At 43.9% G+C, this 27,601-nt stretch overlaps 2 protein-coding genes across 8 annotated transcripts in view; one reads left to right on the top strand and one right to left on the bottom strand.

The window, feature by feature from the left end:
- Nucleotides 1-214: 214 nt before the first annotated feature.
- On the top strand, nt 215-8,388 carry aph1b (APH1B gamma secretase subunit). The gene is made up of 6 exons (XM_017478944.3): nt 215-388; nt 4,052-4,222; nt 4,334-4,407; nt 5,658-5,780; nt 5,939-6,066; nt 6,543-8,388. Exons 1-6 carry the CDS (start codon nt 276-278, stop codon nt 6,708-6,710), a joined length of 777 nt encoding a protein of 258 aa, XP_017334433.1. The 5' UTR covers nt 215-275; the 3' UTR covers nt 6,711-8,388.
- herc1 (HECT and RLD domain containing E3 ubiquitin protein ligase family member 1) overlaps nt 7,861-27,601 on the bottom strand; it is a 42,826-nt gene continuing 23,085 nt past the window's right edge. For 5 of the 7 annotated variants that reach the window (XM_047158326.2, XM_047158330.2, XM_047158328.2 and 2 more), the window contains exons 41-78: nt 27,479-27,595; nt 26,562-26,775; nt 26,350-26,471; nt 26,033-26,262; nt 25,515-25,783; nt 24,962-25,014; nt 24,632-24,832; nt 23,518-23,692; nt 23,138-23,405; nt 22,836-23,049; nt 21,926-22,182; nt 21,425-21,552; nt 21,144-21,280; nt 20,609-20,809; nt 20,338-20,468; nt 19,732-19,943; nt 19,508-19,628; nt 18,843-18,989; nt 18,648-18,749; nt 17,958-18,131; nt 17,356-17,697; nt 16,784-16,849; nt 16,010-16,135; nt 15,773-15,911; nt 15,206-15,387; nt 14,895-15,050; nt 14,667-14,789; nt 13,978-14,080; nt 13,645-13,814; nt 13,181-13,319; nt 12,933-13,102; nt 12,041-12,210; nt 11,434-11,599; nt 11,227-11,303; nt 10,041-10,293; nt 9,267-9,419; nt 8,539-8,844; nt 7,861-8,457 (exon numbers count right to left, since the gene is read on the bottom strand). In XM_047158326.2, the coding sequence (XP_047014282.2) occupies nt 8,272-8,457; nt 8,539-8,844; nt 9,267-9,419; nt 10,041-10,293; nt 11,227-11,303; nt 11,434-11,599; nt 12,041-12,210; nt 12,933-13,102; nt 13,181-13,319; nt 13,645-13,814; nt 13,978-14,080; nt 14,667-14,789; nt 14,895-15,050; nt 15,206-15,387; nt 15,773-15,911; nt 16,010-16,135; nt 16,784-16,849; nt 17,356-17,697; nt 17,958-18,131; nt 18,648-18,749; nt 18,843-18,989; nt 19,508-19,628; nt 19,732-19,943; nt 20,338-20,468; nt 20,609-20,809; nt 21,144-21,280; nt 21,425-21,552; nt 21,926-22,182; nt 22,836-23,049; nt 23,138-23,405; nt 23,518-23,692; nt 24,632-24,832; nt 24,962-25,014; nt 25,515-25,783; nt 26,033-26,262; nt 26,350-26,471; nt 26,562-26,775; nt 27,479-27,595 (6,500 nt within the window). In that variant the 3' untranslated portion in view covers nt 7,861-8,271. The remainder of the gene's footprint in view (nt 8,458-8,538; nt 8,845-9,266; nt 9,420-10,040; nt 10,294-11,226; nt 11,304-11,433; nt 11,600-12,040; nt 12,211-12,932; nt 13,103-13,180; nt 13,320-13,644; nt 13,815-13,977; nt 14,081-14,666; nt 14,790-14,894; nt 15,051-15,205; nt 15,388-15,772; nt 15,912-16,009; nt 16,136-16,783; nt 16,850-17,355; nt 17,698-17,957; nt 18,132-18,647; nt 18,750-18,842; nt 18,990-19,507; nt 19,629-19,731; nt 19,944-20,337; nt 20,469-20,608; nt 20,810-21,143; nt 21,281-21,424; nt 21,553-21,925; nt 22,183-22,835; nt 23,050-23,137; nt 23,406-23,517; nt 23,693-24,631; nt 24,833-24,961; nt 25,015-25,514; nt 25,784-26,032; nt 26,263-26,349; nt 26,472-26,561; nt 26,776-27,478; nt 27,596-27,601) is intronic. The other 2 variants (XM_017478945.3, XM_047158329.2) reach the window with 2 other exon arrangements.

Here is a 27,601-nt window from a genome sequence, read left to right as displayed (position 1 = left end):
TAATATATAAACATACCACTGATGGCTTAAAAGTCACACACACTCATGTTTGTATTATATTCTTCATTGTTGTTCATATTAAAATACAACATGTTTGCATTAGAGCCTGAGGAAGAATCCAGATAATAGCTGCAGTGTAAGTTATTATTGTAGATATAGTAAAAGTTACATATATATATATATATAAAATATTTATATATCCGGTCCGCGTGTATGAGCGGACCGGAAGTAGCCGCAGTAGTGGTTCCGGTAGAGGAGCGGTTTTCAGTTTAACGATGACGGCGGCGGTGTTTTTCGGCTGTACTTTTATCGCTTTCAGTCCCGCTGTGGCTTTATTCCTGCTCACCATCGCCCGAGATCCTCTGAGGGTCATTTTCCTCATCGCGGGGTGAGTAACTTTAATAAAACGCCGCGGTGACTGTTAGCTCACCGGCTAAAAAGGTTAGCTAGCAGTGTTAGCTTGGAACTGATGACGCGAGAGTTATTAAAGTGCGCGTGATACAGATTTCCCTCTTCACTGAGCTCAGACCAGCTGAGAACTTATTATTAAAATGTTCTTCTTCTGTGTGGCCTTTAACTAACCAGCTCCTCGTTTAGTGAAATAAGCTTCACTGCCTTTGAAATCTCACAAAAATGTTCTGGCGTCACACTTCATAACATTTCATACATGCGCGGAACCTGCGCGCGCGCGCGCGCACACACACACACATGTATACTTTGACTATAGATTGATAGATTGATGTATAAATACAGACTTCATACTGCATACACACACTTTAACAGGAACACCTGTACACCTGCTCATTTATTCAGTTCGTTAACTAATCAGCCAATCACGCGGCAGCAGCACTGCGCATAAAACCACGCAGATACAGGTCAAGAGCTTCAGTTAATGTTCACATCAAACATCAGAACGAAGAAAAAGTCTGATCTCTAAAGTCGTGGCGTGGATGATGGTACCAGATGGGGTTGTTTTGAATATTTCAGAAACTGCTGATCTCCTGTGATTTTCACACACAGCAGTCTCTAGAGTTTACACACTGCTCACCTGGCACCAACATCCACGCCTCTTCACATCAGACTTTAGAGATCAGACTTCTTCTCTGTACTGATGTTTGATTATTATTATTATTATTATTATTATTATTATTATTATTATTGAACATTAACTGAAGCTCTTGACCTGTATCGGTGTGGTTTTTATGTGTTGTACTGCTGCCACAGGATTTTTGATTACTTGATTAGTTAACTGAATAAATGTACGGTTGTTCCTAATAAAGTGGACGGTAGGTGTGCATGCATACATTAGGGCTGGGTGATATTGCCACAAAAAAAAATCTTGATTATTTTTTTTTTTCAACTTTATGAACGATTCTAGATTACGATTTTTGTTCTTTCATAATGCAATTGAAAAATTATGCAATTTAATTATAAAGTTTAATTATTTTTTAAAAAATAGGATGTAGTTATAGAATATAATATGAAAATGTAGATGTGCAAAACTAGTAACAGTGCCGACTGTAGCAAATAGTTTGTTGTTAAAAAAAAAACGTTAAAAAAAAACAATAAACATTATTTGCATTATTGGCTATAGATGGCGCTGTTACTGTTTTTGCACAACTCAGTGAACCCTTCTTTCCCGACAGAGTAAACGGATATCACGTCTTTCGTGACATGAAATGCCACCGCAGCCGCGAAGTCAACTCGGGGTATTCTTCTCAAATCCGCGTTCCTTCCCCGTTTACGGAGTGACTTCAAATCAGCGCGGCTGCTCGCGGCGTCAGAAATAAACAAAGTAAAACTTCTTACCTTTTAAATGAGTTATGCTGTATATACACAAGTTTTAGCTTTAGACCCATCAACACACAGACATATTCGTTTGTTCAGTGTAAACACTGGCTCTAGGAAAATGGACATGACTTTTCAACCATTTGTCATGGACTCACGTTGGATCCTTGGAACCAGACGATCAAAACGTATATCTCCGATTTCATTCCCATCGTTAAAAATTTTCCACCATCTTGGATTTTTTGGTAAAACGTACTTTTGCGAACTAGTCCTCGGTCTTTCGTCCGATCGGGACCAAAGCAGTGCCGAATGATTCTATGGAGTTTCACTGACTTTCGACTCTACGTAGCTATAGTATGTGAAAACAGGAAGTGGGCGTGGCCACTTTTGCGTAAATGGCTGTAACTCTTGAATGAAAGGAGATATCTTCATTAAACTCGGCATGTTTATGTATGAGGGCAAAACATTTTGCGAGGTTTTGCCACATGGTGGTGCTATAATACCAAAAAACATGAAATTGGCTGTAACTATGGAACCTTTGATCCGATCGACTTAAAAATGCTGCATGTAGTGTCTGTGTCTCTGGTGCGATCGGTTGTCTATGAGGACATTTACATATGCTGAAAAACATGGCTGCCATCGACCAATCAGATTTCAACAGCTATTAGACAAGGTTACCAATGGCCAATCGGAACGAAACTTGGTGGACCTATTTGACGCTTGGTCTAAGAGGTTTGTGCACTTAGTTTGTCCACTAGGTGGCGCTTTCACGATTTTTGTAGGTGTTAACGGTTGTATATAACGCAGTGTTTTGAAAAAAACACAAGTAATGTACATCAGATGATAGGTCTTCTCATTCTAAACAACTTTGTCTCAAGAGCCATGTAGGTCCGTCAAACCGTTCGGTAAATATTTCAGATAATTTTAAAAACCTGCTTTTGCGAATTAGTCATAGTTTTTTTTTCGATCAATATCAACGAAACAAGTGCTACACGATTCTCTGGAGGCTATTTCTAAATAATTATCAGAAAATAGTTGAGCTTTCGATTTTACGTGTCGACGGCATTCCAAAAGTAAAGGTTGTGGACCTGACCACATTAGTTACACAGTAATAACTCCTTGAAGAGAACGAACTATTGTCCACCAAACTTGGGACACTTATGTAAAGGCTCAGTGTAAGGTCAACGGTCAAAAATTACTAAGTCTGGCCACTTGGTGGCGCTATCATGGTAAAAAAAAAAAAATTTAAATGGCTGTATAAATGATGTGTAAATGATTGTATATTATCCAGTGTTTCAGACATGCACATGTTCTTTGTATCGTCTGTTAGATCTCCTCATTCTGAACATCTTTGCCCCTTGGACCACTGCTGTCATCAAATCCTTCCTGAAATATTTGAGATTATTTTAAAAACAGAGTTTGGCGAACTAGTCCTAGGTTTTTCTCTCAACTGAAACAAACCTATTTCAGGACAGTTCTTTGGACTATGTAGATCAATAATTAAGCGACGCGCGCGCGCACACACACACACGGCTGTCCATATGATGTAAATGAAAACGTGATTCATCAGACCAGGACTCCTTCTTCCATTGCTCCATGGTCCAGTTCTGATGCTCACGTGCCCATTGTAGGTGTTTCGGTGGTGTACAGGGGGGTCATCATGGACACTCTGACCGCTCTGCAGCTACGCAGCTCCATACGCAGCGAGCTGTGATGCTCTGTGTGTTCTGACTCCTTTCTATCAGAACCAGCATGAACTTTTTCAGAAGTTTGTGCTGCAGTAGCTCTTCTGTGGGATCGGATCAGACGGGCGAGCCTTCACCCATGACCCTGTCACCGGTTCACCGCTTCTCCTTCCTTGGACCACTTTTGGTAGGTATTAACCACTGCATACCGGGAACACCCCACAAGACCTGCTGTTCTGGAGAAGCTCTGACTCAGTCGTCTAGACATCACAATCTTTTAATCTCTTATCAAAGTCACTCAGATCCTTACACTCGCCCATTTTTCCTGCTTCCAACACGTCAACCTCGAGAACTGACCGTTCACTTGCTGCCTAACAAATATATCCCACCCCTTTACAGGTGAAACTGTAACCAGATAATCATCGAGTTATTCATGTCACCTGTCAGTGGTTTTAATGTTATGGCTGATCGGGGTGAGGGGTGTGTGTGTGTGTGTGGAGAGAGAGAGGAATTTCAGTAACGTGATTGAGGAATGAGGAACTGTACTGACACTGTTGTTCTTGTGTTGTGTTTGTCAGGGCGTTTTTCTGGCTCGTGTCATTGCTGCTGTCGTCGTTGGTGTGGTTCATCTCCGTACAGATCAGTAATAAAGACAGCGGCTCGCAGCAGAAAGGCCTGCTCGTGTTCGGAGTGCTGCTGTCCGTCCTGCTCCAGGAGCTCTTCAGATTCGCCTACTACAAACTCCTCAAGTGAGAATGAGCTTCAACTCTTACACACGCTTCACGCATCAGTAAAGACGGGCACGTTAGCGTGCTGTTTTTAACATCTTTTAAATAATAATCATCTGATGCGATTTACAGGAAAGCGAATGAAGGACTGCTGGCCATCAGCCAAGAGGAGACGATGCCCATCTCTGTTCGCCAGCTGGCTTATGGTATTACACCTCACTAACGTTGTACAGCGAAACTTTACACCCAGCAGGCCGACACATCTTTAAACGACGCCTTAAACAACGTCCAGAAGCTACGAGCCAATTTTAAAGCGAACCGAATGATGACCACTTGACATGAAAAAGAGCAACTAAATTTTTCCAGCTCAGAATGATGATAAAAATAATGTAATAAAATGCACAAGGTTGAAATAAAACATTTTTAAATGACCGATTCTGAGACATAAATCCATAAACGTAGAAGTATTATTACTCAGATGAGACCTCGCGTGTCTCCACACCGCTTCCGGATCACATCCAAAGTCTGGAAACTTGCTTTGGTTATCTGAATTTCGAATCCGGACGCTTCATCAAACGACTCGTTTCAAGCGATTCGTTCGAATCAAATGATTCGTTGACTAATCGGATATTAGGCTCATGTCAATTTCCGCGACTAAAGCCTGCAACTTCTGTTCACTCACCAAATCATTGAATCAAATCATTATAAAATATAAATACACATATGAGCATATGCAGATTTAAAAATTATATTATTTCAGAATAAAATTAAATGTAAATGATAGGAAAACTGCTTTAAACACATTTATGTAAAGCTATAAGGAATCTGTAGTTCATAGCTCAGGTAAAGCAATTCAGGTATTAAATATATATATATTTATATTTTTTATAACTCTGAGTTATACATCTGCAGATTATTTGTGATAAAAATAGGTGCGTCAAAGTGAGCCACATGTAATAAGGAATCATACAGCTGAAACAGAGGGACTCAATTGAACTGACTCACGAGTCAAATTGAATCAAATGATTTGATTCAATGATTTGGTGAGTGAACAGAAGTTGCAGGCTTTAGTCGTGGAAATTGATATGAGCCTAATATCCGATTAGTCAACGAATCATTTGATTCGAACGAATTGCTTGAAACGAGTCGTTTGATGAAGCGTCCGGATTCGAAATTCAGATAAGCAAAGAAAGTTTCCTGTCTTTGGATGTGATCCGGAAGCGGCGTGGTGATACGTGAGGTCTCATCCGAGTAATAATACTTTTAATTTATGGATTAATGTCTCAGAATCGGTCATTTAAAAATAACAGCTACAGATTAAAGCTGGTGTTTGTTTATTTTTATCACTCGTATTGTTTGTGTTGCAGGTCTAACTGATTACCGGTTCAACAGCAGACAACATGACAGTTTGATTAATACTTTAATTAGATTTTGAAGTGTGTGTGTGTTCGTTCAGTGTCTGGTCTGGGATTTGGATTGATGAGCGGCGCGTTCTCAGTGGTTAACATCCTGTCCAACTCTGTGGGTCCGGGTACCGTGGGCATCCACGGAGATTCACAACATTACTTCATTTCCTCAGGTGAATAACCTCTCTGTGTGTGTGTGCGTGTGTGTGTGCGCGCGTGTGCGTGTCTGCGATGGCGTTTGCTCTCAGTGCAGATCTGCTGTGTGTTTGTGTTTCATTTCATCGTTTGGTTTGAAATTCTGTCATTTTCTTATTTTTTTTCTTCTCTGCAGCCTTCATGACTCTCGCTATAATCCTGCTGCACATGTTCTGGGGCGTCGTCTTCTTCGATTCCTGTGAGCGTCGGAGGTGGTGGTCACTCGGAACTGTGGTGTGCAGTCACCTGTTCGTGTCATGCTTGGTAAGAATCATACACACGAGAAAGACACATGCACACACACAGAGAGAGAGAGAGACTGAAATTACTGGTGCTTTGTTGTTACTAGGCTACACAATGTTTACAATTACTTAGAAATAAAATAATTCAACGTGTTTATCAGGGCATGCCGAGGGATTTATTTTATGTTCTGAATACAACAGTCTGATTGTATTCCTCAACATCTGGATTAAGGGAGCAGCAAGAGGAAGAAGTTCCTCTCTCAGTTTATTTATTACTTATTATTATTTCCATCATTCATTCATTAATCAGTGGTTGGAAAAAAAACATGATAACTTATAGTTGCATGTATTATTATTATTGGCCTATCAGTAGTTATAGATTATTCATCCTTAAAGACCGTAAGAGAGACGCTTCCTGATGTATCTGCTGCGTCTTTAATTCAGTGTCACATCTGTGTAAAAGCTCAGGCTCTCCTTCACGTGGTTTTTCCGTTCCAGACGTTCATGAACCCGCAGTACGAAGGCAGTCTGATCCCCACCTACATGGTCCTGTGCGTGATGGCTGGCTGGGCGTTCTCCTGCGCCGGCGGTTCTCTGAGGAACCTCAGGCTTTGTCTCACCTGCAGGGACAAAGACTTCCTCCTGGTCAACCACAGGCCGAGATAACAGATCCTCACGCTGTACAGACTGGAGCACGACCAGTTCACCCATCTTCAAATCCTAGACTCTTGTTAGATCGACCGGACGGGACGGGGTTTTCCCTTTTTTTTTTTGTATGTTGTATCTGTTTGCTTTTCTGTCCCTGAACCTCAACTCTTTGTGTGTGTGTGTGTGTGTGTGTGTGAGAGACAGAAAGACAGAGAATTGTAAAACTCTGTATTTTTTTTTTAAAGCAAACTTTACAGGCAGTTCCTGCTGGTTTGGTTTGCGTGTTTATTCTGTTCTTCGTGCATTTCTTAACAACTCTAAAATGTCTTAAACCAGATTTACTGACACGTCGGTTCTTCGGACGGATCCGGATTACATCAGACGGCCCGAGTTGTTTTGAGATCCACACCAGAGTCGAAAGCCTGATCAGTGATCGGCTAACGCCAAAACTACGGAAGCATGGAGAGGACAGTTTATGTACGTGTAGTTCAATCAAACAAACATTAAAATGATGTAAAATAATCCGTACGCGATGATGCTGAGGACGTCCGGAATACATCTCGACTTGATACGCGCTAACTCTACGTCAAACGAGCTGTCTGTAAGAATCAACTCTACAACAAAGAAATGAACCAAAATAAGGAAGGCTTTAATTAAACCAGGGACTAATAATCACATGACCCCAATCGACCTATGTATTTATTTATTTAACGCTTGTGTAAATGTGAACACATTTACGCTGAACACACCGCTCCTGCTCATGGTCGAGTTTTAAAAAAAACAAACATTTTGATGACACATTCAGGATCCACGTGCGAAGAACAGAGGCTCGTGTTCCTCTAAAACCGTCACTTTATATTTTGTTGAGACTAATTATGTCCCGAAACAGTCTTTTCTGTATTAATACTAATTTACTGTTTTCATCTGAAGTTGTATTTTTGCTGAAAGTTCCTATCAGAAGTGTGACTGATGAATGAATGCATTATTTTCTAAGAGTAAGATCCTACTGTAACCTCAGCTGCGTGGCTGAAAGCTGATCTCGGCGCTCTTTTTCCCTTTTTCTTCAGGTTAGAAAAAAAATTTTCACAGCAATCCTCAAATAGTATTTGAACGTCTAAAGTTGATGCTCCGTTTAATGTTGTGGGGGGGGAGAGAAAAAAAGCCGATCCAAGTTTGAAGCTTTTAATTGTCTCATTGTTATGAAACAGGGTGGAGGTAATTCCAAAATTAAAATAAAATAAATATGAACTTAAAACAATTTCTAATGAAGCATTATACACAATGTACATCCTTTTATCAATCTCAGATTTTTTTTTTCTTTAAATCAAAGGAAAATGTTAATGCAGAAAAATCCTAAAAAGAAAAGGGGGGGGGGTAAGGGGCGGAGTCAGGAAGAATTGTGTTAGAGAGAGAAAACAGAACGTTTCCTAATTGATACTCTGGCCTCGGTTGTCTCCACCTGACTGCTTTAACTCTGACGGCTAATAAAAGAAGTGAAAATAAAAACTGGATTTTTGTGTCTGGCGTTTAAAAAGAGCCGAGTCGGACTGCGGCGTGTCTTTGTGCGAGGAGGTTCGGGTCAGTAGTCGGTGTCCGAGCCCTCCGTGTTGTCCACGTTCCGAGACAGCATGTAGTTGTCCATGTCGATGGAACGACAGTTATTGATAGCATAGCGTAGCCGCTCCGCCATCACTGGTTGGCTGGAGTAGGGCGGGAGGCGGAGCTGGAAGAAACAGGTCTGAGACGTGGGAAGACTGTCGTACGGCTAGAGAGAGAGACGGAATAAACAAACGGACTGAGAATATATTTGTGTGAGAGAGAGCATGTGTGTGTGTGTGTGTCTTACCCGGTCCACCTTCATGATCTGGAAGCGCTGCGAGATGTCGGCCGTGTTGGCGGGGAGGCGTGAACGTCCGGAGACAAAGCGCATGAACAGCATGCGTTCCTCGTTAGAGAACTCGTCGAGCGTCTGCCAGAACCACTGCACCAGCTGCTGCTGCTCCTCCACCTCCCGGTAACGCACCACCTTCTTCAGTACCTCCACGCTGATCTCCGCCAAACCGCACACCATCTGCTCCAACTGCCGAGCCGTCAGCAACGAGAGCAGAGGAACCGGCACGATCCACGACATGCCCTCCCGCACGGCCGCCACCTGACACACACACACACACCCTTGGTTACAGGTTACACTTTATACAAAATAATGAGCCTGACACAAAATTCTGGGACAGAAGATCAATTCAAAGAGAACATCCCCATGTGTGTAAAGTGGAACCGACATGACAGGAAGACGCTCAGTATTTGCTTTTTAAAAATTCACCAAATACATAATTTAGGGTGCCATTACTTTTTTTTTTTTTTTTTGGAACCAGTGCGTATCAAACTGCTAAATCAATCCCTCCATGATAAACATTTACCCAGGAGCTTCTATAAAACACGTGCACCTACCAGGAGACAAATACCAGGAGACGAACTAAATTAAAAGCAACTGAAACAATTGATTAGGAAAAGGGGCGGAGTTTAAAAAATAAAAGTACTTCAGGCACTACATGAAACACAGACACACACACACACCTGGCGGTCGAGCTCGTGTAGCCGGTACTCTATGGCACGTTCTACGTACTCCTTCCTGTTGGAGAAGGTCAGCGGGATGCTGTTTCCTCCCGGAATGATGGGCACCATTTTCCCATCAGCACTCTGACCCACAAACGAATCCAGAGGAATCATCTACGGAAAGAGCAAACATTTATGCTTATTTTTATTCTTCATTTTAAATCCAACATTACTCCCTAAGCGCTCTTATCTGGAATAAACAGAACGAGTCGAATAAAACGAGTGCTTTAAGAGCGTCGTTTATAATCCCGGTGCGTTCGGATGCGGGACGCTAGCTAGCTCGCGTTCGCTAGATTGCAACAGAGCGGTACACAGCCTGTGTTCACCGCAAAACGGCGAACATCTGACTACCACCTACATTATGAAACTCACGCTTGACGAGGCTCGACAAAACCACACAGAAATCGTTTTGTTGAACGAACTTTCTTCACTTTCTAACCTTGCCTTGGTGTCTGCCTGCACTTTACATTAATAACAGGAAATGAAGAAGAGTTAGCCTTTATTTTCCTCCACACATGTTCAATTTTAAATAAATTCAACCGAATCTAGGATGGTACGTAAATGCGGCACGTCTGCCACTAGGGGGCGGTGTACCTGTCAGAGCTCACATGAAATAAAACAGACTTTACACTCGGAATGTTTTAGCTACGTATTTGCAAGCAGTCGAATATTCACGAGTAATCACATCTGTGCACGTGTGCGTGTGTGTGTGTGTGTGTGTGTGTGTGTGTGAACCTCGTGGAAGTTCTGCTCGGTGATGCTGCTGTCGTCCAGGTGCAGGATGCTGTTGAGCGTCTGGACGTACAGCAGGTCCACCTCCTCCAGGTCCTCCAGCGTCAGCGGGATGCAGCACAGCTGCTTCCACACCATCGGAGCCAGATGCAGGTCCAGAGGTTTCTTGGTGCGGATGGCCACGCCCATCAGGATGCCCAGGAACTTAAACTGCAGTAAATGCTCGTCCAGACACGCGGAGGGGTTCAGCAGGAACCTGAAGTTACACACACACACACACACACAAACGAGCTTTCAACAGGCATTAATAAAATAAACTGTGACGACGTTCTGCGTTACATGTACCTGTGAGAACGTTGCCATGCCGATATCGATTTTAACATTCTTTTTATTTTTATTTATTTATTGATATTTATATATCTGTATATATTTATTAGATCTATCTGAACAACAATCTGGGAAGACTAATCACTTCATATCAACTTATCACTACTCAACCGAGTATATTATTATTATTATTATTATTATTATTATTATCCTTGCTTACATTCCTTTATAAATTACTTATGTACTTAAACTACTTAATTTACTGACTGATCTTACTTTATTTCAATTACTTAACTAGTTTACATATCTTACTTGTCTTATTTAATTGACTGATTTTATTTAACTTACACTTTTGCATAACGCTGAGCCTCATTCATCATCTTTTAGCAAAACTGTGTGTAAATTTTGATGTAAAACAGCCCGAACTCAAAATTTCGAAAAGTGAAAATCTCTTCCCTGACACAGCTCATTTGCATTTAGCGACGCCCACAGAACTCCATAAAAGGTAAAGAGCAGAGAGAGCTGGGAGTACGATTAATAATATATAATAATAATAATAATAATAATAATAATAAGCGAGCACTAAATTTCGCGTGAGATGAGGCGTTTGTTTACGGCGCCGTACAGATGGACGGACAGACGGACAGAGAGACAGATGGACACAGACCGGCCCGTCCTCTGTTTATACTTTTCTCATAACCGAATGATTCGCTTTACTTGACGTTGTGTTCGATCGCTTTCTTACGAATGTACGGATAAGATACGAACGGTTTTTTACATTTACGTTAACAGTGGTTTGCTAGTTAGCTAATGTTAGCAGGGTTACGGTTACGACGTGAACGTAAACAGTACTTCTCCTGACCGGTCTCTGTTGTAGCCCACTTCTGCTGTGGCATTAGGAGAAGGGATGAGCAGGTCCACTACTCCAGTCTCAAGCTCCTACACACACACACACACACACACACACACACACACACACACACACACACACACACACACACACACACTGTGTTATGGTGATGTCTAGCTACGCATTTCGTTTATTCCAGAAAGATGAAAGTGACCACACCTGACACATTTCAGTAATCGTGTCATCAAAAACTCCTCCTGCATCGTCCGCTCCCTCTCCAACCAGCTTCACCTTCCACGCCCGGGACGGCAGCCTGAGATCAGACGCGTTCAGCTTCACTACCTGCCGAGCGATCTGCACGAAGATGGGCTTACACTTCCTCCCACTTCATAGGGGAGAGAGAGAGAGAGAGAGAGAGAGAGAGAGAGAGAGGGAGAGAGAGGGGTGAGAGAGACAGAGAGCGAGGAAGAGAGGGAGAGAGGGTGGGAGAGGGGCGAGAGAGAGGAAGAGGGGGACAGAGAGAGAGAATGAGGGATGAGGAGAAGAATTTTAATGGATTTTTTTTTTAGAATTTACATTTTACAGTTATAGATCCATTACTAAATACCCCCTGGCCGCTAAATGTCCCAAACCCCAACATAAATACCCCCTGGCCACTAAATGTCCTATGGCCATAAATAAATACACTGCAGTGCTAAATTCCCCAAACCGAACAACAGAAACCCGCTTTACTAAATGTTGCCAAACCCATGAATACCCCTTCTGACGGCTAAATTCCATAAAATTCCCCCAACACAACAGTATAAGGTCAGGATAAGTTACTGACCGAGTGGAGATTCTCTTGACGGTGATCTGAGGGCCATAGTTCTTGCCCTGCACCATGGTCTTACCGATGGAGCGCACCATCGGCAGCATATACACCCGTGGAGCCAGCAGAGGGCGCAGCTGCCCCTGTACGATACCCCACGTCCCGGGGTTATAACGCGACGTACAACTCTGAAACACACAACGTGCACCATACACACCTCACTGCGCAATATATTCATTATTACTGCACTTATTATTGCATTGTGTGCAATGATATTCCAAGAATGTCTCTGTACACAGTGCTGTGCATAAGTATTCACCCCCCTGGATCTTAAACTGAAATGAAATCTTTATAGTTTTATTTTAAAAAAAATAAATAAATAAAAAGGATTTGCAAAAGTATTTGCACCTTTTGTTTGTTTCTATGACTAATCTCTCCATCCGCTCACTGATTAAAATCTTTTACACCGCACAAAATGTCTTCTTTGCAAATAAATATCTCGAATATAGTTAAATGTATCAAGTATTTCCAGTCAGATTACAATAAACTAAATACAAGCTTTGTTAAACCTATTTCTAGACATTTTTTTTTTTTACTTATTACAAATTTAAATAATCTGGTTCTGCTGGCAAATAAATATTTTAAATCTAAGCACCAGTTTCTAGAAAGAAACAAAACGAACTGCACACAGAATAAAATTTTTTAAGCTTGTCTAAAGCAGGCTGAATGAGTTTATATACTTTCATTTGTAAAGGATTTGGCAAACTATTGATTTCCCCCCAAGCTTTGTGCAGACTCATGACACACAATTCCAATCAAGTCCATTTTAGTTCCAGATAGTAAGAGAGGAAAGCTCAGTGAGGGGTAAATACTTATGCACATCACTGCGCAGGTGAGTGTGTGTGTGTACCTGGTTGTTAGGGCTGAGGTTTAACAGTCTCCAGGAGGAGTACATGAGGTCAGAGAAGTGGTAGAGCAGACGTAGCCGAGCTCTCAGCGCCTCCATGCTGACGTCCCTCAGAGCGCCGTACTGCGGCGGCACACACACGGGCAGCCCCAGCTGAAGCGGCATGGACGACCCTGCGCAAATCGCAACACGACGTTAGTTTAGACGCAACTATAGCGCGTGCGTGTGTGTGCATGTGTGTGTGTGTGTACCTGGTGCTCTGGGTGGCACTGACAGAGCAGTCCATGCGGCACTGTGGCAGCGTCCTGCCGAAATCTGCTGGATGTTTTTACCCTGCAAAGCTGCGATGAGCGTCGGCTCTCGTACGTGGTTGGTGTGACCCAAACCGAGCTACAACACACACACACCATCATAAATTAGGCAAACCATTTGACAAGAAACAGAGCAATTCCAGGCCTTAGCCTATTTTTACACTCACACTGTAACCATGACAACACTGATCAATCTTAGCTAGCATCATCAGTTATGTCCTTTCATTTTAGTTACGTATTTGTATAATCGACAACGAAATATCTTTAATTCATTCTAAACCTCGTATTCACTCACAAACTCATTTCTCCATCTTTCTCGCTTGCTTCCGAACTTCACGCCCGATCGGTCACGAGTTGAGTAACCTCCATTTTTCGGCTACATCTCATGTAAAACGTGTGCTTACCTGCCCTTCAGAGTTGCTCCCCCAGGCGTAAACGTCTCCAGTAGACGCCAGTGCGAGTGCATGCTCCGCCCCCACCGCGATGTCCTGGATAAACACACCCACCAGGGCGGGAACCTGCTGCGGGCGGTTGTGGTTGCGTGCGCGCCCCTCTGGCAGACCGATCAGGCGATCTACGAAATTGTAACGTTGAAACAGACATTTTTTTTAAAAAAGTCACAGAGATCACAAAAGTGTGCGATTCAAAAAAAAAAAGAAAGAAAGAAAAAAAAACCTTTTTAGGAATGATGCAGCACGTTAAAAGAAATATCAACGTGAACACGCACGTGTACGTACCTTGTCCAAAAGTGTAAACATTTCCATCTGTGGTCAAAGCCACAGAGAACTGGGTTCCGCACGCCACCTTCTTAATCCCGATCCCGCACAGAACGTCCACTTTCTAGAAAACCAGAACGCACACGTCCTCCAGCATGAAACCGTGTACGATAAGGGAGTTCATCTCGCTCATTAAGATGATAAAATACGCCTCGAAGTTCACGACCGACTCGATTCACATTACGATTCGACTCAGAATCGATTCAATGATTCATGATGAGGGAACAACTGTTTTTGGCTGCTATAACATGACGAGTGAAAACCCTCTTTCGCCGACATTCCACAAGGTAAAATGTAACTATAAGGAGATAAAAAAGTACAATGTGTTTTTCTTTAACCCCCCCCCCCCCCACACACACACACACACACACACACACATACACACACACAAAAGAACGTGTCTATAACAAATATGGGGGTTATTTATGGCCTTTTAAGCTCTTGAAGAAATGCGAGCAATCTCTTTCATACATTCTCTAACACACACACACACAGACACACACACAGACAGACACAAACACACACAAACCAGGAAGTGTACTTTGATTTTCGACTCTAGTATCAGGTTTTAAACAGTTTCCTTTTACAATTCGGACCAGATCTTGATGCGGTCGTATCGTAGACCGTTGGTTTTGAAGTGAGCTCGATACCTGGGGTGAAGATTTAGCGGTCGAGTTTCCCAAACCGAGTTTTCCGTAATCTCCGTCTCCGAACGCCCAGACGGTCGATCCATCGGCTGACACCACCAACGTGTGGTTTAGTCCACACGCCACCTAAACGCATAAATACACACACAAGCTCACACCTACTCAACTATTAGTGTGTGTGTGTGTGTGTGTGAGTGAGTGAGTTAGTGAGTGAGTGATTGACTTGCTTACCTGGCCGATCTGTTGTCCCTCCAAAGCGGTGACTCTTTCTGGAAGTTTCTTATTGGACGTGTTTCCCAGGCCGAGTCTGCCGTAGTCTCCGTTCCCAAAGCAGAAGAGCTTACCGTCTGCCGTGACGACGGCCGAGTGTTTAAACCCACACGACATCTGTAGACACACATTTTATTTGTTTGCCCTCAGCATCACCTTCTGCAGTGTGTATATACACTATACTGTATATATACATACACACACACACACACACACGAGTGTGTATGTGTGTGTGTGTGTGTGAGTGTGTGTGTGTTTGTTTGGTCACTAACCTGCACTACCTCCTCTCCTTGCAGAGCCTCTATCTGGCGCGGCCGGCGTTGGCGGTCACTGTTGCCGTGGCCCAGTTTGCCGTAGTCGCCGTCTCCCCAGCTGAACACCTCACCGCTCTCGGTCAGAGCCATCGAGTGTCCGTCAGAACCGCACGACGTCACCAGCTGAGTCACTACAAACCCTACACAAACACACACACACCTTGGGTGTAAGATTTTACTGTTTACACGTCAGAGTTTGAGTATTTTGTTCAGTATTACTCTGAATTAAAAACAATATTAGAACCATCACAAAATCTTATCGAAATGTTCAGATGCTAAGCGACCGCCGCACAGCACCGCCGCTTCGCACAAAGTGCAGTTAGCTCATTGGAGGACTGCGCCCTAGCACGTGCAAAGACGCAAATACACGTTTAATGCAAGATTATAAACCAGGATTAACTCATGAGACCTTATTACATTATATTATTATATTAGTTACCGTGTTTTAACCTCATCGGTTAGGTTTCTGGACAAATAAATCATGGATGTGTGTCCTTGTCTTTGTGTGTGTGTGTGGTTAACTACCTTGTAGTGCTGAGATGACGGTGAGAATGTGCAGGTCGTCCGAGTTGCCCTGACCCAGACGGCCATAGCTGCCCTCGCCACACGCCGACACGGTTCCGTTCGCCTGAATCACAAACGTGCAGTTCTGCCCACACACAACCTACACACACACACACACACACATTCACTACGTCAACTAGCTTTTCACCTTTTCACCACTGATAAACTCTGTGTGTGTGTGTGTGTGTGTGTGTGTACCTGCTGAGCCTGAGAGAAGGATGTAGCAGGCGTCGGCACCAGAATGTTCCGTCCGGCCTCAGCGAGCTGGCCGTGGCGTCCTGCGCCCCACAGATACACGTCACACTTCCCGCCCAGGTGCCAGTCCTGTTCAACACACAGAAACAGCGCTCAACTACAGCGCTCACCCACACCCCTCACCTAGACCCTTCACCTACATCCCCCACCTAATCCCCTCACCAACACCCCTCACCAACACCCCTCACCTACAGCGCTCACCTACACCTTTCAACTACACCCCCCACCTAATCCCCTTACCAACACCCCTCACCAACACCTCTCACCAACACCCCTCACCTACAGCGCTCACCAACACCTCTCACCAACACCCCTCACCAACACCTCTCACCAACACCCCTCACCAACACCTCTCACCAACACCCCTCAACTACAGCGCTCACCCACACCCCTCACCTAGACCCTTCACCTACATCCCCCACCTAATCCCCTCACCAACACCCCTCACCAACACCCCTCACCTACAGCGCTCACCTACACCTTTCAACTACACCCCCCACCTAATCCCCTTACCAACACCCCTCACCAACACCCCTCACCTACAGCGCTCACCTACAGCGCTCACCTACACCTTTCAACTACACCCCCCATCTACACCCCCCAACTACACCCCCCATCTACACCCCCCAACTACACCCCCCACCTACACCCCTCACCTACAGCTAAATAAATAAACTAATAACCAGTTTGGAATGCAAATGATGGTTATATCGTTACCTCAGGTCTGGAGGTGGCCCATGACATCAACTGCTCATCCATCCCAAGAGCCCATTTACTGTTGTCCTGAAATATAGACACAATAAAAACAACCTGATTGCCTGACACAAAGACAGATGAAGCTCATACTCAATATATATTTTTTAATATTAAGTCCATGCTATAACTTAATATGAACACAGAGTAACTAAAGAAGCAAAAAGGAAAGAAGCAACAAGGTAAGATAATGCACACAAAGTTACAAAACAAACAAAGTAGCAAAATGGACAAAAAATAAGAACATTTTTAAATGGCCAAGATTAATTAATTAATTTATTTATTTATTTATTTTTTAAATGGACAGAAAATAACAAAACGGACCAAAAAAAAGGTCTAAAAATTAGCAAATAAAACGTACAAAAAGCAAAATCAAATCCACAAAACCTGATAATTTTATGTAAGATGTTTCTTTAAATCAAAAAGGTTGTGAGCGTCACGGTCACCTTTACGACTATCTGATATAAAACCAAGCTGCCCCTTTAAAATGGCCACGTGTTAATTAAAGTGCTGTTGGGTATGTAAAGTACACTCACCATCAGCAGCGCCATCTTGTCCTTGGCCACGGGCTCCAGATCAGGCACAGTGAAGGATTCTGGGAAAGTGTGACCGCGGGCGAGCGCCTCGGCTGTCTTCACGGTGGTGGAGAAGCTGTGTAGCCACGCCCACTCGCTGCTGCCCCATGAGTGCAGCTGTGTGGAAGGACAGGATGAGGAGGAAGAGGATGATGAAGAGCCAGGCTGGGCGGGGCAGTGGGCCAGGTGAATAGGCACTGGGGCGTGACACAGTAACCTGTCCAACTGCAGTCCGACAGCCAGAGATGCCAAACACTGCATGTAGGGACTGTGGATCAGCTGCTCTCCACACACCACATGTGGCTGTAACACACACACATACACACACACACACACACAGACTGCTGTTTAATTCTGACTTCTGATTGGTCAGAAGGTATTGATTAGTTTTCAATATCAGCAGCTCTGTCAGTAGCGCAGCTGCACATCACAGCTTTATTCATAACTAACGCCCTCATTCTGATACATTATCGTTACTATAGCAACAAGTCGCCGAAGTAATAATCCGGTAACGATAACCGACTCGGATCGGTGAACGGATATTAAACAGTCAAGTGGTGCACCTTCTCGTAGGCGTACTGTTCCTGAAGCATGATGGGAAGTCTCTCGAGGAAAGTCCTTATACAGGGAGCCATGTTCAGTCCCACAACCCCCTGCTTCTTCAGCGCGGTGCGGCAGGTCGCCAACACGTGATTAGCAGACATGAACTCGGTGGAGCAGTTCACGACCAAAACGTCCTACAACCAGAAAGGCATTTAAAAAAAAATACTGTTAAATAAAAATCATAATGACGGGACTTCGTACTTCACATGAACATTTAATGTTTTTTATTTATTATTATTATTTTCAATTTGTTCTTAAAATATATTTACATCTGCTAAATGTTAAGAACGATTAAAATCTTAATCTCACGTTAATATCTGTGGCTGTAGTTTAATGTTAATTCCTTCACTTATTATTATTTTTTATTTAAATTTAATCCAAGATAAATGTAAAACTGTTTTATAACAATTCAATTTATTTTAGAAGGATGTGTATTTATAACAGTATATAATAATAACAATAATATACAGTCAATAAAATATATTTACCCGTCAAAAAAAAGTTAGTTTTCTGTAATATATTCTCTTATTTAATGTTAAGCTAATTACATTAATGGAAAACTTTTTTTTCCCCCCCATTTCTACTTCATACTTTAAAAAAAAAAAAAGAAGTGGTTTTATAAGTATTATTATGGCATCATGGCGTGTAACCTTCGAGCGGTTGGAACAGACGGCGACTCCGACATCCGGGATCCACACGGTGTTCTGAATCGCTCCTGAACCCGCGACCACCGTCTGTATCACAGAACCATCCTACACACACACACACACACACACACACACACACACACATTACTCATAGCACTGTACATAGTGTTCAGATCGCGTGTGTGTGTTTTTACTTACTCGGAGAGACCAGATGTTCAGAAGACCACCAACACCACCGGACACCAGAGCGAGACCATCAGGACTGAAAGCTATCGTCCTAACCGGAGTCATGTGACCTCGCAGCTGGAAGACACACACTGCTGCCTCACGCCACTGTGGGGTAAACTGGAGATTACACCACACACACACACACACACACACACACACACACACACACACACACACACTTTACTCGAACAACCTTAAACCATCAATACAACCATTAAATTTATTTTTGGTGACGAAACGAAAAAAGCACTTCACATGACACACAGTAACCGTGACAACGTTCTTACCTCGCTATCAACTCTCTTACTAGCCAATTAGAGGTAGCCGATTAGTATCAGGTGACTAGCTAGCCTAGCGTGCTCTGTAGATTAGATTCATTGTTCTCAGTAAATCGGATGAAATGAAGATTGTAACTAAAGCGGAGAATTTAGCTGCTCGTGTGACGTGACTATTCAATTACAGTTTGTCTCAAATGTCACGCAACTTGCCATCTGATTGGTTGGGAAGTTAAAATAAATAAATAAATAAATAAATAAATAAATAAATAAAGCATTTGATGTCACTTTTGAAGTCAAATTTTATTTCTTTATTAAGAAAGGGAGGAAAAGCAGAACAGGTTTACTGTGAGAGCTCACCCTGGGTTTCGACTTGGCGTCCGTTTCCCACCATGCACCTGTGCTGGCTGAGCTGGACTGCGAGAACGCTGAGGGGTCCTGAGGCACGGTCCACACAGACACCAAGCCATTCTGACAACACCTGCAAAAAACACACACACAGTTGTGTTTGTGTGCGTGACGGATAGTGTATGAGAGAGAGTATTTATGTGTGTGTGTGTGTGTGTGTGTGTGTGTGTACACACGTGGCCATCATGTTCAGTGCTTTAGGTCCCTGTCCGGAGAGACCACACCAGGCGACAGCGTTCACCATGCTTGGGTGAGCGATGCTCTGGAGACACGCCCAGCTCCGCCCGAGCCCCGCCCCAGACTCCGCCCACAGGCACGCAGTCTCTTCTTTGGCACAGCTTAATAAAATTTGCCCGCCTGGAGCCCAGCGCAGGGAGCTGATGCTTTCCTAAACACCAATAAAAGGATGAAATTCATGAGGTTCTCAAACAAAAACAATAAACTCTCAAAAGAATTATTAATAATAATAATAATAATTACAATAATAATCAAAACTATTATGCAGAAGACATTATTAATATATCAAGAGATGGCTGAATGTTTTTAATCTTATAAGCTTTTGTTTCTCCTGGTCGAATTGTTACAAGTATTTTCTTTCTTAGACAAAGAATACATTTGCCAAAAATATGACTTAAAAAAAAAATCATACGCCTCAAATTCGTATACGATTAGATGTTCCATTAATTTTGGAAAAAACATTTACTGCATTTTAATAGTATTACTAATATTTCTGAAGTTATTTATTAATGTCTCTCCTTCCCCTCGGAGTGTGCGTGTCTAACCTTATGAGCATCGATGACGACCACGGATCCATTCTCCAGCGCTTCTTTACAGCCAATCAGAAGCTTTCCGTCTGCGTAGCCGACCGCAAACGGCCGATCCTCGCTGTACCACGCCATGTTCATCACAGCCACTAAAATACATAAATTCAAAAACATGAAAAAAGAACAAATAATGTATGTGTGAAACCTAATCAGTAAAGCCGTGGTTATTGGCGCTGTACTGTGTGTGTGTGTGTGTGTGTGTGTGTGTGTGTGTGTGTGTATATAATACCGTCTTTCCTGTAGCAGTGCAGTAGTTCGGTTCTCTGCATGTTCGAGGCATCTAGAACTTCAAGCAGGCCCAGGGTTCCGTCTATGCGACCGACCAATAGGAGTTCTCGAGGCTCTCCGGCCCAGAGACACCCCGCCTCGTTCTCCGGCCATGCCAGCGACGACACCCAGTGAGGCTGCAGGTCCAACAAGCCCTTACCACCTAACACACACACATACACACACACTATTAATGGTCTGTATATAACTGCAAACGTACTGTAGAAAAGTATCGTTTCTATAGCAACAGCTCACTATCCATAAACAAGTTCAAAAATGTTTTCTGTAAGGAGACTTGAAGGAGTCTCCAGTATCGGCGTAAAGCTGTTTTATTCCTCGCTGCACATGCTTATGTAAGTATTTAAGGTTATTCTCTATTTCTCAACAGACTTAAAGCCTTTTAAAAACTTCACAAAAGCATAAAAGTTACTTTAAAAGTTTAATATCAATCCCGATTTTGCGCATTCAAAATAAATAAATAAATAAAATTGCCTCACCGTTGAACTGCCAGATGTTAACCACCTTCTCCAGGGCTGCTGCTAGAAACTTCCCGCTCGTGCTCCAGGCCACAGGCGCCAGGCTCGGTTCACCCGGAGAACCCAGTCCGCTAGAACACTCCACAGGGGAACCGTCCCTGACAACACACCCCCACAAAGCCATCGTCACACTCTTGTGTACTACGTACGTACTTGTGTACTACGTACACAACACTGAACTACGCACAGGAAGGTGGCGAGAAGGTCAAGCTCAAGCTCAAGGCAAAGCAGGAAGAACTCACGTTTTGTTAAAGACGCACGTCTGCTGCAGAGTGTACTGGTTCTTGTTCACGTTCCAGACTCGAACGGTTCCGTCACTCCCGCTGGTCGCCAAGAGACCTTTCTTATTACACCACCCGCAGGACATCACCTACGGTCAATACAGAACACAGGCTCGAGTACTGAGAACCTTTTGAGACTCATAAAAAATTCCTTGAGAAGTGTTAACACACACACACAGTTGCTGAAAATGTTTCAACTGAAAACACAACTTATAATGATTTCTCCAGTCTCCAAATGATTCACCCCTGAATGGAATCCCTCACAACAGCACAAATATGCAAAGCAGGTGTTGTCTGAAGCACACCTGATGCTAAACTAATCAAAGGCTTCGTTAGCTGCACCAGGTGTTTTTCTTCACGCTATTTCCGAGGGTAACAAACGTGTGGTACAAGAGGAATAAAACGCCTGCGGACGTGCTGTACGCGCTATAGGAAAATAACTATATATAATGAAGGACGTACTCTGCCCTGGTGAGCCTCCAGCTTGATAGTAGAACACTTGCGTAAGTCGCCCGCCATGTCGGCGAAGGTCTGCGGGCGGCTCTGGTTGTCTCGGTCGTGGGCGGCGAGAGTACGCACCAGCTGCTGCGCGGCCCACTGACGGTGCTGTGAGGAGAGGCGGGACGAGAGGCAGCACGCTGCCAGCGCATTGGCCAGCTCCAACGGACCTAAAGCAGGGGGGGGGCAGGAAAGGTGGGCATAAAGAGAGGAAATTAACCCTGCAAGGACGCAACAGGGATTAAGGATGGAATTGAGAAAGAGAGAGAGAGAGAGAGAGACACACACACACACACACACACGGTGAGAGGAATGAAGCAAAGCTGTATATACTGCTAAACGAGCCTCTGAACATCTGCTGTAGGGGCGGACGATATGACAACAACATCGCATCACAATACCCGAGGACGTCTCAACGACAAAGAAAAAAATATTCTATAATATTTTAATTGTAATAGCAAATTTTAACACTATGGTCAGTCCTAATCTGCCTTATTTTTTAAAAGAGTAAATAAAATAAATACGTAGGTCTAAAAAAAATTTTTAAAAAAGATGTGTGTAAAAAAATATACGCAAGTAATTATTTATGAATTATGGTCACCAAAAATGAATGAAGTCACTGATCCTGTAGCAAAGGTACCAAGTGGAAATAAATGGGCGTGGCTAACAGCACTGCTGCTTACTGATTGGTCACACATACGGCAGCAGACACGTGACTTCAGACAAACACCAAATAAAAAACAATACATTAAACAGGACTTAAACAAACTGATACTTCTGGATTTATAATGGCTGGTTTTATGAGTACTCGGTACCTTTTTGGTCCAGTTCTTGTTTATGTGCGGTGGAAAATCCGTCAGTGTGAGAAACTAACCTCTCTTCTCCAGTTCAGCCTTGTCATAACCGGGTCTCAGTCTCGCTCCTTTATCGGCTAACAGCGCCACCAGGGCCTGCGTCACTACGAAGTTTGGCGACGTGATGAGTTTGTTTTCCTCGGCCACGCCCCGCAGGAAACTGGGCAGGAACCTCCTCTGGATCGGATCGTCCACCGTGGTCAGGTTCATCCCTGTGGCTGCCGAAATCAGGTTCTACGTCGACGAGAGAGCGGGGAGGTCGAGCGGAGTTTGAGCAGCTGAGATTCAGTACGAGTACGGATAATAAATAAAGAGCACTCACCTGAGTGCACAGCTGGACGAGAAGCTTGGCGGCGTTGGGGCTGTTAGAGGCGAGGCAGCCCACCGCAGTGCTGAGGTAGGCCAGGCAGGAGATGGGTTTGGTGGGCTTGTTGGCTCCACGTGGACGGTCTAAAGCACCGGGGCCTGAGGCGAGACCGGTGGAGAGACCTGCGCGACCGGCCGCGGCCAAACACATCAAACGCACCAGGGTCCTAATGTCCGTCAGACCCAGGGACTCCAGTCCAGCGGCGAGACTGCAGCTGGAACCGCTGGGAGACGAAAAAATATATCAAAAATCATAACTCGGATAAAGGCGTCTGTTACATGCTGTAAACACACACACACACACACACACACACACACACACACACACACACACACCTGACCGAGAGCAGAGACAGCGCTCTCATGACCATAGTTCTGGCCACCAGGACTTGAGCTGCTGCAGTGACTCTCCTCAAAGCCACCATACGATCAGCGGAACTCTGAAGCCCCGCCGCCTGCTCGCCCAAACACATGCGACCCGACGAGCTCTTATCCACCGAACTCTGGCAGCCTGCGAGTGACGCACGCAGATCAATCACACACCAACATACACAGCACTGAGATCACCCATTTTACACTACTTTCTACATCTAGACCACCGGTCAGAAGTGTAGACACACTCATTATTTATTTTGTTAATTTTCCATGTTGTGATAAAAAAATAATAATAATAATTCAAAATAATTTTATATTTTATCATATTCAAAGTCGACGCCCCTTTCACCTAGAATTTCCAGAAATGTATTCTTGACGTATTCTCGAACCGATCTCTTGAGGAATTTCCCGGAGATCTTTTTTTTAAACAGTATTAAACCTACGCTGGACTCCTGCTTTTCGGAATATTTCACTCCAGAGTCGTCCGTTTAAAAAAAAAAAAAAAAAGTTTTTTGTAAATAAAATGTTAGTTTTCCAACGAAAGAAACGAATCCGTCGGTACGATTATACACACCTTCAGATCAAAAGGTTTTTAAGATCATGAGATACATTTCCGTCGAGTGTCTCCAAACTTTTGACCGATAGGGTACATACTTTTTCTTCTTCCATCAAATCTTATACTTCCACATTAATGGTTGAAAAATATGATTAAAATCAAAATGACTTTAATTAATTGCTTGAATAAAATGCTCATTAAGTAATCACTTAACTGTTCGGAAATAATGAATCATTTCATATTACTCTTATTTTTTTCAAATGATTAAATATTTTAATCGCTACTTCAAAATGTAATTTAACGTCGTTATTAATTGACATTAATGTCAATGTAAAATTCTGGAAAAAAAAGTAAAAGACAAAAATGTTTTTCGACCGGAGCGTTTAAACCCCTCAAACATCCGTCGGGAAATTTATTTTTCCTTTGTTGGATTTTTAAAAATTTCTCATCAACGCTCGATGGAACACCTGAGCAATTTAAAGAGTCTAACGAGTGAGGACGAGGGACGAGGGATCTTGCCTATCTGAAGGAGGGTCTCCTCCATGCTATTTGTAGCGGTAACCATGGCGACAGAGGCTCCCAGGGGGTCCGTGTCGGGGAAGTGAACGGCCTCGGGGACGGGTTTGCGTTCCGTGAGTCCCAGCGGCGCTGAAAGCAGCTCGAACTCCTCCTCGCCTGTCAGCTTCTCCGCCTGGTCCACGTCCAGCATGTCCCAGTCCTCTGTGAGAGACACACACACACACACACACACACACACACATACACACAGACAGACAGAGAGCAGAAGCTGTTTATCAGGCTATCTTAAGCGTCTGAACATGTTTACTATTAAAAATAAATATTCACTACCTTCATAGACACTGTCCTGTTTTCCCAGCAGGTCTGGAGCCTGGCCTTTATACCTGGAAAAAAATGAATAAATAAACATTATCTTAGTGAACTGTTCAAAAAAAAAAAAAAAAAGGGCACATATTTGCCTGTGGGGGTGAGAGGAGTTTCCATGAAGGGCGTGGCTTAGAGACTAGTGATGTACACAGAGAGTAAAATACTACCGAAAATAAACAAAACGGAGAAAAAAAAAAAAAAGTTTTTGTTTCCTGTTAAATCATGTTTAAAAAAACAAAAACAAAGGCAAATTAAACGACTAAAAATACAAAAAAAAATTGTTCCTAAAAGGAGTTATAAAAACGATACTTGCTGTTTGACGATGTTATAATAAAGATGAGCGAGCCAATACTTTCGAGTACGCAGAGATTTAGACAGAATTGACACTGAAGATCCACTCTAAAGAACAATCTAGTCACAGACATTACCAGGATATTACCAGGACTGTCGTTATGTTCGACCAATCAGTGATCGGCACGTGTTTAAAGCCCCGCCCACACTTCTCTGTAATACTGACCTCTCCGGCACCGCTCCTTTGTGCTTGCTCTTCATGCCGAGGTACTTTTCCCTGCAGCTGCCACACAGCAGGTAATACGGGTTCCCGCTCCCGCACTCGCCCCCAAACCAGCCGTCCACGTAGGACCCGTTGCTACGGTAACCCTGCCGATTGGCGCTCCGCCCGCACCCTGGATGACTCTTTTTCATGTGTTGGTTGAAGCTGGACACGTTGACGTCGCAAAGCTCACAGACCACCACCTCCTCACGTTCCTCTGACTCGCACACGTGCTACACACACATACACACACAGAAACAATAAGCATGAGAAGTGAAGTGTCGCTGTCGTGATTCGACGCAGTGTTAGCGTGTTAGTAAAAACAGGAGGAGCTTATCTTTTCTGTTCTCATCGCTGCATGCAACAGTCTGCTGAAGTGTTAGTGTTTGTGAACAGAGGTGTGTGTGTGTGTGTGTCCTTGGTTAACAGGGTTAAGAGTGAGTAGGAAAGTAGCTGCAGCCCCAGGCCGCGGTCACACACACCCATGTTGGCCAGTCCAGTACCTCCGGAATCCACATTCCCAGGATGTCCGAGTCTGAAGCGAGCTCCTGTGTGAACATGGCCTCCATCGCCTCTTGGTCCAGCTCCAGCTCCAGCTCCTCGTCCAGGTTGAAGTCGTAAACTCCGCCCAGCGAGCCTGAGTCCTGCTGCACCCCTGAGCCCTCCCTTCGCACCTGAGAGCGGTGGGCCTGCACCGAGTGGTAGAGTCCAGCTGCACATAAAGCACAACGGTGAGCTCTCCTGACACAATGATGTGCGTGTGTGTGTGTGTGTGTGTGTGTGTGTGTGTGTGGAATACCTGCACGAGCCAGTAACGTGCGTGCCGCCAGATCAAAGCGATGTTTCCTACTTGCGGCTGATCGCCCACGGGGGGCGTGTCCATTGGAGGCAGAGGCGGAGTCTTGATCCAATCCTTCCTGGCTGAGATCAGAGACGAGTTTGAGTGATCTGAATTGTAATACATTGTATTTAATACAACTCGAGATATAATATACATATTCACACACACACCTCTCGCTGAATCCCTCCTCCGGTTCTGCGGCGTCCGCGTTGGGAATGTCTCCAGGTGAGCGCAGGTAGCTCCTCTCCGCATTCTTGCCTCCTCCGGCCGCCCCCGAGTAGTCAGAAGACACGGCGCGCTCTTCTGGGTCTTCGGTGCCCGGGTGCTCGATCATCCACATGGCCAGAACCGTGATGTTCTGGGCGTCTGCCTCGCCTCGCGCACCTGGATAAAAAAAGTTCAGGTTTGTTTGTTGTTTAAATGGTGAGAAATGTCTAAGGGATTCTATATAAGGTTTTCAACATGTATTTTTCCTAAAAAAGGTTTCTCACAGGGTTAAGGCCAGTGCAGTCTAATAAAACATGTTTCAAGGATAATGGATTCTGGCAGAAGGTACATGTTGGTGAGTCTAGTGAGTGACTTATTCGACAGCGGGTGTAGACCATCTGGGTCCAGCAATTTGAAAACAGAAACGTTTCTTTTGCCAACAATAGGACTGATTTCATGGAGTTTATTCAGTTTACCATTTATTGTTAATATACGAGTTTATTATGGGTTGTAGGTCAATGGGAGGTGCTGGACACTTTTTGAAATCCGCTGATAATGCTTCTTTTGCACCAGTGTCTGCTTCTTCATTTCCCAGGATTCCACAGTGTCCCGGTGCCCAGCAGAAGTAGATATTAAAATTTTGGGCCTCCAGATCCAGCAATTTGCAAAGAATCTTTACAAGCGTTGGGTGATCATGTTTTAGGGATGACATTGCTTGAAGACATGACTTTGAGTAAGTGGTGTATCTTCAGAGGCTTCATTAAACCGTTCACAGCGAAGCATTTGAAAATGATGCCAGTTAACAAAAAGCTCAGGTAAACACACAGGGTTTTAAAGAATACTCGTGTGTGTGCGCACGTGTGTGTGTGTGTGTGTGTACCTGTGGCTTCTAGAGCCTTCATGATCTGCCTGAGGGAGAACCCCATCTCGAGCAGGGGTACAGCAATGGCAGGGGGAGGAGGAGACGTGGAGAGACGGCTGCTGGGGTCCGAGAGCGCTGCAC

This window comes from Ictalurus punctatus, chromosome 10 (genome assembly GCF_001660625.3).
Source record: "Ictalurus punctatus breed USDA103 chromosome 10, Coco_2.0, whole genome shotgun sequence".
Lineage (NCBI taxonomy): Eukaryota > Metazoa > Chordata > Actinopteri > Siluriformes > Ictaluridae > Ictalurus > Ictalurus punctatus.
This window is presented reverse-complemented; position numbering and strand designations above follow the sequence as displayed.

Bases quoted from the DNA above. Each gene is read 5' to 3' on its own strand.
- aph1b (XM_017478944.3), top strand. From the start codon at position 276: ATGACGGCGGCGGTGTTTTTCGGCTGTACTTTTATCGCTTTCAGTCCC. The intron at 389-4,051 runs GTGAGTAACTTT...TGTGTTTGTCAG, and splicing joins GTCATTTTCCTCATCGCGGG to GGCGTTTTTCTGGCTCGTGT. The intron at 4,408-5,657 runs GTATTACACCTC...GTGTTCGTTCAG, and splicing joins TGTTCGCCAGCTGGCTTATG to TGTCTGGTCTGGGATTTGGA.